Source organism: Zootermopsis nevadensis, unplaced genomic scaffold (genome assembly GCF_977971745.1).
Source record: "Zootermopsis nevadensis isolate Lab colony 2312 unplaced genomic scaffold, Znev_1.0 Znev_ptg000028l, whole genome shotgun sequence".
Lineage (NCBI taxonomy): Eukaryota > Metazoa > Arthropoda > Insecta > Blattodea > Termopsidae > Zootermopsis > Zootermopsis nevadensis.
The window spans coordinates 24327455-24342153 of record NW_028259160.1 but is presented as its reverse complement, the minus strand read 5'-3'; the positions used below and the strand labels follow the sequence as shown (position 1 = coordinate 24342153).

At 39.1% G+C, this 14699-nt stretch overlaps 2 protein-coding genes across 14 annotated transcripts in view; one reads left to right on the top strand and one right to left on the bottom strand.

Annotated features, from left to right (window-relative positions):
- Positions 1–1341: 1341 nt before the first annotated feature.
- The window catches only part of Rrp42 (exosome complex component Rrp42), a 49652-nt gene continuing 36294 nt past the window's right edge, over positions 1342–14699 (top strand). For 2 of the 7 annotated variants that reach the window (XR_015537412.1, XR_015537410.1), the window contains exons 1-6: positions 1343–1758; positions 2517–2713; positions 4217–4382; positions 5687–5881; positions 8034–8189; positions 8306–8421. Coding sequence is in view for 3 of the 7 variants with exons in the window: in XM_087357168.1 (XP_087213294.1) it covers positions 1702–1758; positions 2517–2713; positions 4217–4382; positions 5687–5881; positions 8034–8189; positions 8306–8410 (876 nt within the window). In the remaining 4 variants the exon portion in view is untranslated. Of the gene's footprint in view, positions 1759–2516; positions 2714–4216; positions 4383–5686; positions 5882–8033; positions 8190–8305; positions 8695–9502; positions 13171–14699 lie in introns of those variants that run through there. The other 5 variants (XR_015537413.1, XR_015537411.1, XM_087357168.1 and 2 more) reach the window with 5 other exon arrangements.
- HisT (Histamine transporter) overlaps positions 4890–14699 on the bottom strand; it is a 29505-nt gene continuing 19695 nt past the window's right edge. For 5 of the 7 annotated variants that reach the window (XM_022068190.2, XM_087357163.1, XM_087357162.1 and 2 more), the window contains exons 7-9: positions 12423–12533; positions 10168–10475; positions 4890–5874 (exon numbers count right to left, since the gene is read on the bottom strand). In XM_022068190.2, coding sequence (XP_021923882.2) covers positions 10193–10475; positions 12423–12533 — 394 coding nt within the window. In that variant the 3' untranslated portion in view covers positions 4890–5874; positions 10168–10192. Of the gene's footprint in view, positions 5875–7202; positions 8104–10167; positions 10476–11972; positions 12092–12422; positions 12534–14699 lie in introns of those variants that run through there. The other 2 variants (XM_022068191.2, XM_087357164.1) reach the window with 2 other exon arrangements.

Below are 14699 nucleotides of genomic sequence, written 5' to 3'. Positions count from 1 at the left end.
GGATAACATATCTTTAGATTTATGTCAGGTGAACAAAGTGGCCATATTTGTGGTCCACCACATCCAATCCACCATTTAAGAAAATTGGTGTTCAAGAAGGCCCAGACATAGCAGATATGTGTGAAGGAGCTCCATTGTGTATTCATAGTTCAGTATTCTCTATTAGCAAGGCAATCAATGCAAATAGAATATACCTGTAAGGTTTTCTTGTCTTCTGAAAGGTTCTAGTAAATAATGCCCAGTTATTCCAGCCTACACATTAATGGAAAAAAGATGTTGGTGATTTGCTACATAATGTGTATGAGGATTGTTCTCAGCCCACAATTGACGGTTATGGTAGTTAAAAATTCCATCTTGTATAAATCAAGTCTTGCTTTCTAACAGTTTGGTGACAAATGTAACATTGAGTTCCTAGCAAAGAAGCTGCTGACAGTACATCGTCCGAATAAGATCGCGCTGCTGTGCATCCCAGCAGGTGATCACTCACTATGCTGCAAAAAATTATTTGAAAAGTCAATTTATTGTATACTCAGCTTGTCAAAGAATTGCCCATTTTCTTTATGGAACACCAAGGTTCACCTTGTTCATAAAAGCCTGCCACCAGACTCTACCCTGAGCTAACTGCATCCAGTTTGCTCCATCCATTCCTATCTTCCTAAGGCCCATCTTAACATTATCCTCCCATCTATGCCTAGGTCTTCCCAGCAGTCTCCTCCTTTCAGGCCTTCTACCCAATACCTTGAAAACACCTCTCCCCTCCATGCATACCGCATGTCCCTCCCACTTCATCCTTGATTTAATGACCCTAACAATATCATGAGTACAGGCAGTGAAACTCATAATTATGCAATTTTCTCCTTGATCCGCCACCCTCCCTTTTTGGTCCAAATATCTTCAACACTCTTCTCAACTGTGCTCAAAATATGTTCATTCCTCAACGTGAGACTCCAAGTTTCGCACCCATAGAGCACAACCGACAAAATTACACTTTTGTATATTTTAACCTTCTTTTCATATTTAATTCTATCACAAAACATACATTTAAAATCTGCAACGTTTTGTATTTTCCCTAAATAACTACATGGGGCAGAGTCCTCGAAAAAAAGCGAATAGTTAATTTTTCCTTCCATATTAAAATTAGTACTGAAGGAAATTTTTTGGGTTTATTTTACATTGGTAACCATAACATATTAAACTCAATGCTCCGTACATTTCAACAAGACGTCACAACCTAATACCATCAGCTCTAAAAATATTACCTGTGGTAACATCTACAAGATTACACGGGCCAAATACGGATGTGAGGTATGTTTTGTGGACTCCATGGTTAACCTCCCATGAATTTTACGTGTTACTTATAATCTTGAAGTTGGAAACAGGCCAGTGGTCTATTTCATTGAAGCAGTTGAAGAGAAATTATCTTATACTGACCCACTCTATGGTGCAGAAAATTCTTTTAAAAGTCGATTGTAAACTCGGCTTGTCAAAGAATAGCCTACTCTCTTTATTTGGAAGCCATAGCTGCATCACCGTGTTTATCTCACTTGGTGGTTATCCGAGTTCCGTATCCTGTGGATTATTAGTGCATGTGGGAAGTGTGCTATTCAAGTTTAGTTTGGGAAGCAGTGGATTGTATATTATTGCGCTGTTTAATATGTGTAACCGCATCTGCTAATGGCCTAGTAAAGTTCTGCAGAACGAATGGCTGAAATTCTTTTGAGTGAAGCTGAAAAAACATTTATTCTTCACGGCGTTGAGGTAAAGAATGAGTGTTATATGTCATGCGAAGAATCGGATAGAATTTATCTACAGAGCGTTCACATGCTCAAGTCAAAGATGTGTAACATGTCATGGCACGAATACAATACTTATTTTTAATACAAATAAATTACGTAGTTATGACAGTATTTTGCAGTCAACTGCAGAATTATTACAAAAATAATCTTTCATGATTCAGACATTTTATAGTTTGGGGGGGGGGAGGGGGGGAGAGATTATTGAATAGCTTAATTGTAGTATAGCAAACTCCTTTGTGATATTTAATGAGGTTAGAGTTTGGCACGTGAAGGCTATATCTGTATTGTGTATATCTGAGTTTGTTTGAAATTTTTCTATTTTGTCCTCTAGAAATGATAAAAATGGGAGCAAGTGTTTTTATTTCTACTTGTTGCTTTCTGTCGCGAAGGTACGATTTAAATCGCTGACCAGTTATATTTAAGATTCCATAAAAATGTAGTTTTGACAGAAAAATTCATTTGAAAAATCAAATGCTTTAGAAAGATCACACGATATTCCATGAACATGCGTTTTATTATTAAGAGTACTTAAGATTTCATCTGTAAAATTGAAAAGGGCCTGATCAATTGAGAGACTTCCTAAATCCAAATTGTTCACTTGCATTGACATTGAGTTTAAAAAGCCACTTATTGTCTCGTACACGACTTTCTCAAATTTAATCTGTAACTTGTGCTGTTATGTATGGCTACCCTCTGTAATGTTTATTTCTTGTCTCGCAGGAAGATTTCCGCTGTGATGGGAGAACGCGCCTTGACTACCGCACAATAGAAGTGGAGACAGATGTCGTGTCTCATGCAAGTGGTTCGGCTCGTCTCAGGCTCGCCAACACAGACATCTTGGTTGGAGTGAAAACTGAAGTTGATGTGCCATACCCAGAAAGGCCTAATGAAGGAAAAATTGAATTCTTTGTGGATTGGTACGTGCAGTTACTGCTCACAGATTGGGAGTTGGCAGGGCAGTTGTGGTGGGGAACGGATGGCTTTCAGCATCCAGCTACCATTTTAGTTTAACACCAGCTTTTGCTGTAGTTACACAGCACAGATTTTTGTTTTGTTATACCCGTGGTTTCTCAGTTGTGGCATGTGTAACAGTGGTGTGGAAAAGAGTGAAACTTCTTTGTTGTTTCTTAGCTGGTGAATGGTATGTGCTTCTTTGCAGTTTGCCAGAATGAGTCTAACCATCCTGACTATTATTATGGTTTTTCTTCATCTCTCCTACGAAACATGGGGTTGGTAACTCCAAATAAACCAGAGTCACATATTCGTTGTGACATTTGGTGCTGTATAATCTCTGTAGTTGACAGATTATTGTTAATTAACAAAGAAATAAATTAAGGTAACACCAAGTGAAATTGTAAAGTATGTATACAAACAAAACTGTATACACTATGAAGGACAATAATGCGAAACGCGTTTCGACCTCAAGAGGTCATCATCGGTAGCAAAACAAATTAAATCATGTAGTACAAATCAGAAAAAGGTTATTGTTTTTTACAGAGCATAAAAGGTATGTACTTTACTTATGTAACACCTCATTGGACGTTGATTGCACAGGAATGGTCGCTTTTATGTCCACTGGTTTGATTGCCGTTGTTGGTCTACGGTGAGCTGTGATTGTGTTGTCTGTGCCTGTGAACTTCAACGATGCGTGGGCGTTACTTTAATTTTTAAGAATGAATGCCATTGTGTTGGGCAAGGCCGTGGTCTAGGCAACACGGAGTTTTCCTCCGGGGGCTTCCCCAGTTTCTCTGTGGCATCCCAACAATTACTCCATTCACACACAGAAGAAGGCAATGGCAAACCACTTCTGGATCATCTGCCAAGAACGTATATGAACAGGTCCCAGTCCGAGAAAAGGATGGAAGGATCCTGTTCATATGGACCTGTCGTCAGACAGAACACTAATTAATTAATTATTAGGGTATATATTGAGCCGGGATAGCTCAGTCAGTGTAGTGACTAGCTACGGGCTGGACGGCTGGGGTTCGATCCCCGACGGGGGCAGAGGATTTTTCCTCTAGCCTCTGTGTCCAGACCGACTCTGGGCCCCACCCAGCCTCCTCTACAATGGGTACTGGGGTCCTTTCCCAGGGGTAAAGCCGGCCGGGGCGTGATGCTGACCACTCACCCCATCTAGTGCCGAGGTCAAGGAAGAGAGGAGCTATACCTCCACTCCCCCCAAGCGCCTGTATGGCACGTAGCGGGATAAACTTTACTTTACGTAGGGTATATATATAAAAACTCTGAAATCAGGGTGGCAAACTATTGCATATGAAATTTACCTTTTTCTGTTTATTGCTAGCAAGACCAAGTTAAATTTCCAACTTCTGTCCAATAAAGTTTACAAGCACGCTACACTGTTTTGAGTCATGCTCTTGTCTCTATATTGTGGGGTAAACTAGCTGTTTATTTCCTTACAGTTCTGCCAATGCAACGCCTGCATTTGAGGGGCGTGGAGGAGAGGAATTGGGAACGGAGATCAGCAGCTCTCTGGCGACGGCATACCAGTCATCCCAGTCCTTTGACTTGAAAGCATTGTGTATTCTTCCAGCGCAGCAATGCTGGAAGTTGTACGTTGATATCCTTGTGAGTTTCTGCATTGTATTGAGAAAAATTATTGTCTGGTATCAGTGTTTGGGTTAAAAGCAGTTTAGAAGAGGTCATATTATCATTCATTCTGGAATTACTGAGACCACAAAGCAAATTAAATTGATGTTGGTCGGTTATCACTGTTCGTTTTTATAATCTGTCTGGCGGTAGCATAGGTACTGGTAGGGCCTCCCTAGCCAGATTGGTCGAGGGGGAGAGGTCAGACTAAGACAGGTACCCTGGTCCTCCAGGTTGGGGGTTGGTCGCAAGGCTAAGAACCTTGCACCGTAAAAAGGAAGATGTTTCGAAACCTCAATCAGAGCCTCGGACAGACGGAAATAACAGAGGACCGAATGGAAGAGGAGAATTGAGGAGGCCATGGACCGAATACGGACCGGAGAGCCATAGAAGAAGAAGAAGAAGACATAAGAATTCCCTTCTGATTTCTGTTCAGTTCTGTGCTTCTGTTCGTATGTGTGAAACCCAAAATAATTGTGCAAAAGCTTCATAAACAACCACTTTTACCATAATTGTTGGCTATTTATTTCTTTATGTGTGTTTCAGCTTCGTGAAGCCGTTGTCAGTAGCTGTACATTACATGTTTTGTTAAATATACATCATGAAAGCTGTACGTCATTATCGGATGACTGAATCGTATAAACATTAAAACTGAGTTTGAGTGTTTGTTATAGCTCCTCATGCTTGTTTGTAGTCACCATATATTATGGGAAATTATTTCTGCGCTTTGCGTTCATTGTGTGTCCATTATATTACTTTCACTCAACATCGTTGCAGAATTCACTTCTCTCTCATTTTGTGGCAGTTCAGGTCTTAGAATATTTCTGTAAGTTGTGTTACTTTAATGTTAAGTGTTATTTTCACTTGTGAAAACTTTTTGTAATGTAAAAACACGGTTTTTCGATGGTAAGTGAGATATCTACAAGGTTAGGTAACTTTTTTTTGTACTTTTGTTAATTTTGAATAGATTTACAGAATTTATAAAGGAATGTTTACTTACAAAATGTATTCTGCTTACAGACTAAAAGAATCAGTTGTTAATTTTTTATGATACATTGTGCATTCAGTATGTATGTTGGATAATTTCATTGTTCTGTTTTCAGTAGTTTGAAATATATACAGCATTGTGCCCATTAAAAAGTAGAGCATATTAGTAATTTCTTGCTTTGTTCGAGTGAGCGTCGAATCTAAACGATGCTACATCCGTCACGTTATTAGGGTCACGGTTGTCTGAAGAATCATCGTTGTGGCTTTTGTTGTAATGGTGATGAAACGTATTGCAGATCCTGGAGTGTGGAGGCAACCTGTTTGATGCAGTTTCGCTTGCCGTGAAGGCTGCCCTCCACAACACTCGCATCCCGAAAGTAAAAGCAGCCACGATGGATGGGGCAACTGTAGACCTTCAACTTTCAGATGACCCATTTGACTGCTTTCGCTTGGATGTGTCTGCTACTCCCTGCCTCGTTACTCTCTGCAAGGTGAATATCACATTGTCAAATTGATTTACGTACGACCTGAAGCTTTCACAATGACTTAAGTATGATGAATTGTTCTTCTATTGGCCGCGTCAAACTGGTAACCTGAGAAGAATTCATTAAATTGATTTCTGTCTTATTGACCTGTTGTCTTGATTGTGTCGTATTTGTGTTGGGGGCTGAAGAATGCAGGGAAATGTTCAGAATAGGGTTTGGTGGTGGGAAAATGTACCGATGGACTTCCAGGCTCCATAACAACAGGAATTTGTTGAACAGATCGGAAGTCCTTGAATGGGAAGGAACGAGGGTGTGCAGGTCGTGTGGTATGAAAGTTCACCTGATGGTCTCAGCTTTGGGGCAATTTTGGCTGTTTCTTCCCTGCTTTTCAGTGGCCTAGGAATTCCCAGTCTTTGGTTTCTTTGGATGTCAGAAGACGTTAGCTGGAGGTATTATAGATTGATAATGTGTGGACATTGCAAAATTTGTGCACGTGATAACTTCATCAATTTCTGGGACAGATGTGATACAGAGAGATCACGGCAGACAGACTAGAGCGTGCCCATGCGTGCCACGATGTGCACATCCCTACCCACACTGGAATTGTTAGTTTGCCGTTGTAACATTCAGTGTAATAGATCCCACAAAACGATGCAATGCGTTTGAACGATTCGTTAGCTGTCTTTATATTCTGGTTCTGTTCTGAATTCTGACGCCGAGGCATTATCATGTACTTCATATTTTCTTCATTTATTTCTAGACCAACGTCGCTTCCAGCTGTTAAGAGTGTTTCTGTGTTCAATTTTACAGTATTTTATAATATCACCCAACAGATTAATACCATCCGCATAGAGCAAAAGCTGAAGTGTCCCATTCAGTTCCAGACCGCCGTAACTTTCTTGGACTTTTCCTGATTGCATATTCTAAGGCAAAATTTAAAAGCAGTGGCAATAGAGAATCTCCCTGTTTCAGGCCATTCTGAATAGGAAATGTATCGGACAAATGTTTACCTACACGAATTTTACTAGAAGTTTCACTTACACACATTTTAATTAGCCTGATGAGCTTTTTAGGTACACCAAATTCAAGCAAAATATTGTAAAGAGCTTCTCTTTTAACTTCTCGAAGTTTATGAATAGCTGATGGACTGTCCCATTGTACTTCCACTTTTTCTCTAGCATCTGGCAAATGTAAAAAATCTGATCAGTTGTGGATCTATTATGACGGAACCCACGTTAATTATCTCCAATAGTCTCATTGGCATATGGAGTTAACCTTGCCAGAAGAATGTTGTTTAAAATTTTGTAGGCAGATGATAAGAGGGAGATTCCTTGATAATTACAATAAAATCTTTTATTGTACATAGTCGCCACGAAAGCTCAAGATCATACATCCTTTATAATTATTAGTCAGTCTTACCACCTTTCTTATGAACTGGTACAATAATAGATTCCTCCCGCTGCTGTGGCATTTCCTTCTTATTCCATATAGAGCAGATAAATTTGCGTATCTCAGAACGCAATGTTTTCATCTCCTGCTGTGATCAGTTCGGGCAGAATCTGATCAGTGCCCGGAGATTTATACTTTTTCAACTCAACAAATATATATATTGTTGGATACATTTTTAAGAAACCTGTGATAAATATCGGAACTTGATCTTAGAAGTGGCAGTTCATGAATTGGAAAATAAAAAGCATAATTTTTTCAGCGACAGAGCAACCAAAAAGGTTTCTGATGATGGTCTCAACTATCACTTGGTTTGTTGGTCTGGAATGGCGGAACACTCCTTTTTCTACTGCTTACAATGTTGTTTGCAGTTTGTTAGGTTTGAAACGGGAGAAATCCAAAGAATTGCTCTGGGTTCTAACTGATTGGAATCTTAACACTGAACTTTACTTTTGGACAACTTGTTCTGACTTTGTTTTTTTAAAAATAATCCTCTAGGTCTGGTAGCTGGTCATTTAAAGGAGACCCCAGTGGGTTTAAAATGTTCCATTGTTTCAGGATTTTATTTTCTTATCGTTGACTTTTGCCTGTTACATATGTAGTTAGTTTCAGATCTTAATTATTTTTTAACTGCGTGCCGTTTGTATATGCGTGTAACGTGAAGGCCAGAATAATTTTATATAATAGAGTCAGGTGATGATAATGTTTACAGATAGGTGATCACTGCGTGGTCGATCCCACAGCAGAGGAGGAGACTTGCAGTAATGCCAGTGTGGTGATTGCTGTAACAGAAAACTCGCTGGTGACATCCGTTTTCAAGACCGGTGTTGGCAGCTTCCACCCGCAGACACTGCTCAACATCCTCAAGGTTTGTGTATTGGGTTAATTGGAGATAAATAAGAAATTTTAATGTTTGTATTTATTAAATCGTGGCTTCGGGGGTTGAGTTACGTGTAGTCGTGGACAGATAATGTGGTTTTGCAGGTGGGACAGGCGATTGGGCTAGATGTGAACAAGGCTCTGAAAGCTGCACTACACGAGGAGGAGCAACAGGGACGTCGCAAGCAGTGTTGTGGCTTCCTGAAGTGAAATCATTTACAGTAAGTGTTTTGTGACACCAGAACTTTGAACCTGCAATATTATTGCCACATGAAAGTCTTATCAGAAAAACAGATAACCATTTTATCAAAAACTTATTGACCGACTCGATGGATCAGAGTCCTTGAGAAGCTAAGAGCATGCTCAGCTAGTCAAGAAATTTCCCAAAGCAAGTCACTATATAAAAAGTAATATGCAAGGTGAAATGTCTACCTCACAGTGTCCGGAAACATTTAATATGTGGAATTTGAAATAAAGCATCTTTGAATCGATAAGCATTTTTTAAAATAGTTACGGTAGCCGCGAGTTGTGCAGAAACTGTTGTAAAGCATCTTTTGGACCTATGTTTTATCAACCATTCAGTGTGGTTCATCGAGTGTGTTCGCTGTCCTTTCAGGCCACATGCTGTAGAATGTCAAAACAGCAGCGTTTTATTTATTTAATATCTTCGTGACTTTTAGAGATTTTCTAATTTGTATTTTGTAGGGAAAGAAGTGATCTTTTGATGCGTTTATGACAAACCCTGTTCCTTGATACTGCTTTGTACTAAATAAGTACCATCTTTAATTATAACGATGATGATGATAGTGGTCTATAATGATAATAGTTTTAATGAATTGAATAGGAGCACTCTGTACTGCTGTCTGTTGCAGAAAATGATTTCATTTCATATAACTGGAGTAGCTCAGTCAGTATAGATACACTATGGACTGGATGACTAGGGTTTGATCCCCGACTGGGGCAGAGGACTTGTCCTGTAGCCCCTGCATCCAGACCGGCTCTCGTGCCCACCCAGCCTCCTATGCAATGGGTACCAGGGTCATTTCCTGGGGGTAAAGCGCGGCCGAGGCACCACATAGCTGCTAGGAGTTGAACCTTGTTAATTTATCGAACGTGCAATGCTGAGGTATACATGAACTTCTAGGCATCATGTCATTTGAATTTGATGCTGTGGCCAGTAACATCTCAGGTATCTTGTTTCTTACACTGAATTTTATACTGCTTCTTCTGATTTTACTGTCATGGGAAGAAGCTCAGTTTGAGGTTTGTTTCATCTGAACTAAACACGTTCGAATTCTGCAGCCGCATCACAGCCCGCTGTTATGTAACCTGGATGACTGGACCAACACTACCTCTCATCAATTTAACATCTTAAGCTTTCAGGTGGGCTCTTGTGAAGTTTACCTATAAAATCGTTGTATGTAAACTTCCTTCCTGTTTTAGCATTCCTGTACCATCCCTGTGCTAGAGAACAATTTTTTTTGTCAGAATGGAAAGGATTAACTGTCAGGATTGTGACATTCGGCAATAAACCATGTTTCATAGCCGTAAAATTTGCATGATGTCTACAGCTGTGTTTTCAGCTGAATTGATGGCTCTTTTTCTTTTGGACGTTCTCTGTCCTGTGTCGACAAGGAACATTTATCCTGACAATTTTATTGTTATTACATAGGGATGGAGCTTTGTCTGAAATGCGTGGGCCTGCTGAAGTAGCGCTTAACACAAGGAACGTATATTTCTTGTGAACTTTAGGAATTTCAGATCATAGCATCCTCTTGAACAGACTGATATGCATTGCACATAATATTTCTCAACCTTAACCTCAGACAGTTTTTTTTCCAATTACTTGAAGCAAATGAAAGTACAATAACTAGCAATGAGACAGGCATACGTACATACACCTTAGGTCGCATCCCATTCTCTGCTCTGTAGCTGATACAGTGTTAAATAACCTATGGTACATTTACCTTTTTGTGTTCTCATGTCATGTCGTCACTGGATGATGGTCACCTGCGGTCCCTGAGCCGCTTGCCGACGCAGGTCTGACTTGATCACCAGAGTCAGAATATTTCCAAGTGCTAGAGCAAAGCACATTGCCCCATTTGCCCACATATGAGTAGTAACTTCCAGCAGCCACGAATATCCGCTTGTGAGCGCAATACCAAATACCTGCGCAGCGGCATTCAGTATCCCAGCAGATGTGCCTTCTGGTTCAGGGTATGTGAGCTCGGCAGCCAGTTCAAAACCGACAGGGAGATAGCCCGTCATAAAGAACCTGGCGAAAATTATATACTTATGAATATTTCAGACAGATTTTAACATTTCATAAAGGAGGCTCTTTACTGGAATGAAGTCACAGAAGAATTATTTTTGGGAACGGATATGATACCTTTTTTCTAAACAGTCCACTGTATACAGAAAGGCTAGTATGAATTATAAATTCATAATTGTATAACTTCATGTTACTAAATATATAATTTGGTCTAATACAGTTTTCCCGTGATATTTGGAAGTAGTTTTAGCTTGTCACCAGGTTTTGAATTTGTAATATACAAATTTCACATGCCTAAATGTTCATATAAATTAGAAAAATAAATACAGATTTTGTGTTTCCTTTACATTGGGGAGAAAAATGTTAACGAAAGCAGGAGTCTTAGCGCACGTTGCTCAACATCAGAATTTGTATGGCTGTTGTTTTGCGAGCCAAACAGTATGAAGGACAAGTTTGCACAGGCACTAAAAAAGATTTTATACAAAAATCCTTGGTGCACATTGTTCTTCCGTCACTGTAGGAAGTTTCGTGTTGTACGAAAATCCATTTGAGTGGCACAGTTTGTAGATCTGAATCGCAAACCATTTAATGTTACTTTGGTGTGCGTTTTCTGAAAACTTTTTTTTAATGACCTTGACCACTACAACATTTTCAGTTGGTTATGTTTAGCATGTGCATCAGTTACATTATCATAATTTTCTGAAGTCTGTCATCATTTTTATCTTATAAGGATAATTTCAGTTAGCAATGAACTTGCGAACTATCAGTATCAAAAATACATCCTCTTCAAGGGGCATAAAGAGCTGTTTTAGTGTGGACCGTATCTTCGATCATTCTCCATCTGTAGAAATATTACGTATAAAAACGTGAACCCCATTCAACTCGAAAGACTTGGCGAGGAAGTGGCCATGGTTTATTTCAGGGTAGCGCCTAATCATTTGCGTGGAGTGACTCAGGAGAACTATGAAAATCCTCAAACAGGTTAGTCTATTTCTCAGTTGAGATTCAAATCGAACACCTCCTGAATACAAGTCGGAGTTGTTACCACGTTTGGCCCAATATTAGAGGGTGCTGTTTCTTACTTTTTATAGCTTACGTGTTCTGCCAGCAGTGAGTATTATATCCCACTGGTGCCTGTTCAGGAGTAACAGAATTCTGTGTTCAGACTTCGTTTCCCTGTGAAGCTGTTCTGATATGTCTACTGTGCGATTAAAATAAGGTTCTTAGAACAAAAGTGGCACAGCACACCTACAAGTCTGTGTAGGTTAGGCCAGTTTTCCTCTGTGGATTACGGATCATTCTTAATAATGAGGAGTGTGTATGCCACTAACCGTTTTATAATATTTTGAAGAATTAAAAAATCTGGGAACAAAATTGAAAAGAGTCATAACCATGCTGCTGGTACTCTAATTTTGAAACTTCTGTGTGGTGAAAACTGTTTCATCCATATTAGCCTACATTTTATTTGAAGATTCTAGATTAATAACTGCAGTGAATAGAGTACATTTTATCTGACAATTATCTGCACTCTAAATCATTTAATTTGGTTGTGTGAGGACATTTAAATTATTTTATCTTAAAGGTTAATCTTCTAGTCAGATGTAACAGGAAATATAGTTCTGAAACAAAAATATTAAATTCAGGGTGTGAATTGTAAATAAATTACCATTTTTAATGTACGGTTCTAAGCCTTTAAAACTCTAAATTGTGTTATGCTGCTAGTGCATTAATACCCCGAGTGGTGAAATGGTTGGAAGTTGTGTTATCTCTTTTAAGTTACATTACCTTTAAACTTTTAATTTACGTGAAGGCATACTTATATGAAACCTTGTTTCAGTTTGGTCATTACTGGTTTTGAGTAACATCTCCATCTCTGTCTCAAAAGCAAATTACAGCCTCAAAGTTCCATTATACTCTGAACTGCGTTGATGCACGCGCATTTGTACTGACCCCAGCAATGTTCCCGTGAAGTAGACGACAGCGATCTTTCCAGTGTCGAGGGTGAACGTGAAAACAACCATCCCCAGTAGCGAGAAGACGTAGAGAGCCAAGGTAGTCTCCCTGCAAGCAATGAGGTTAGGTGTAATGTAATAATAACACCTCACCAGTACACATCTTGTAACTTTCTTTTACCAGAAGCTCGAGTTTCATCACTGCCACTGGATCCAGTTTTGAGCCAGTCGAGTAGAATTCAGATTACTGAAACCTATTTCTACTGACATATTGTTTAATTCTGTCTGCTCAGATTAACCAAATAAAATTAATTCATAGCCTTGAAGCGACTTTATGTTAATGATGCCAGTTGTCAGAACTGGCATTTTGCAGCTGTCTGTGGGTGCCAGTGGGTTAATAACTGACTTGATGGAGCAGAGTCATTCCTTACATGATGATTGTTGCTCAGCTAGTCAGGAAATTACCTGCCTTTTATGAAATTTCACTGTACATTACCACGCTTGATAACGTTGTGTAATATACCTGCAACTGAATCATAGATTTTCTTGACGTATGTAAATAGCTGATGTACTGTCCCATTATATTTAATTTTTCTCCAGTATCCGACAAATACGGAATACCTGTTCAGTTCTTTATTGATTATTCAAGTATCTACACTGATCCTTCTATGTGTAAAGTAAACAGTCAGAGAAGAATGTTGGATAAATATTGTATGTAGTTGATTACAGAATTATTCTTTGATAAATATTAGTTTGTTTTGAATGACCTGAAGCTTCCGCGGTGACTAAGTATAATGAATTCTTCTTGGGTTACCCTGAGGATGTAGATGGTTCTCGAAACATTGGTGTTGTCTCCATTAAACCACCTGACATGGCTCTTAGCCCGAGAGGAATTCATTAAAATCAATTTGTTTTACTGCTGTTCTTATAACCGAGTACAAGCACTGCTCTGAAAGTTCTTTCTTATTCTACGTACGATTAATTATGCTTACGACCGCCTACAGTTAAGAAGCATGCATATATCAAAATGCGATATTCTGTCTCGTGCCTTGATCAGTGCTGCCAAGCCTTGGAAAGAACTAACTTTGGCAGTAAGAGCTTGTCTGTACTCATGTCTGTCTGCCTGACTCCATGTACAGTCAGCTGACAAAAGTAATTCCTCATGCAATTCAAATTAATATGAAAATTTCCAAGCAGATCATTCTCGCTTACCATCTACCATTGTTTATGTTGGTAACTTTTATTTATTTGTTTATGCCTCTGTTCAGGTCTCTAGTAATTTGTTTCATAATGTTTCAAGCTTATTTACTTCTATTGTCCGTGCGTCATGGCATACGCTGGCTTATACACGACTCAGTTGGCAGTGTGTCGTATTAGTACCTGCGAACCTTTAACCTAAGCATTCTAGTCTGGCTAGCAGTCCTGTAGTAAAGGGGTTTAAATCTCCGATCTGTTTATGATTAAGGTTAATTTTGCGTTTCAGGTATTTCTTTCTTTTGTTCCTGAAGGTTCTGATAGTTTAACTTTGTGAATTGTTCAGATTATCTCCATGCATTTTGCATGGACTCCGCAACCAAAACAATTTACAGCGCTTTCTAATTTTGAGAATTGTTCATAAAACCATGGCTTGTGATGCTCTTAATGATAATGAAGTTTTGGTATTTTCCGTAGCTTGTTCCCAGGCCCCGTTAATGTCATCACTATTCACTTTCTCCAAAGTTTTAAACTTATGCCCTGAAGTTCCGTAACTCACACATATTGAATCTCATTAGGGACTTAAATTTAAACTTAGGCTGGAGCTGGGCTCTACACGAGATGAGTGATCGTCTTCGTGCCTCTAGGAGAGTGCGCAGATGAAGATGAGACAAATTTGCAACGCCAGGAATTGAGCCGTTGTTGTAATTGAGTTTATGCCCAGTCTCTTTACTGATGGAGCCACCTCTCATATAAATTATTATTTTAATACTTTAGCTCTTAGACAGGATAATGACAGGTCTCGAACAGAATACTCGCAGAATTCTTTTTCTTCATTTCACTACAAAGCTCGCTTATTGTATTTGTATTCAAGTGTGCTCTTCTGCAGTTGATACAGTATTATCGAATGAGATAACATTTTCCGAGCAGCCAGCGTACAATTTTTATTTAACAGCTTCAAAATATGGAAGATTCAGCCATTGCATATTTTAATCCTTTGTCGTGCTGTTTAAATGTGCTGTATCGAGATGCTACCAGACTAGTTTTTATCCTGTGTTTCAGTAAATTTAAGTCCCTGTGC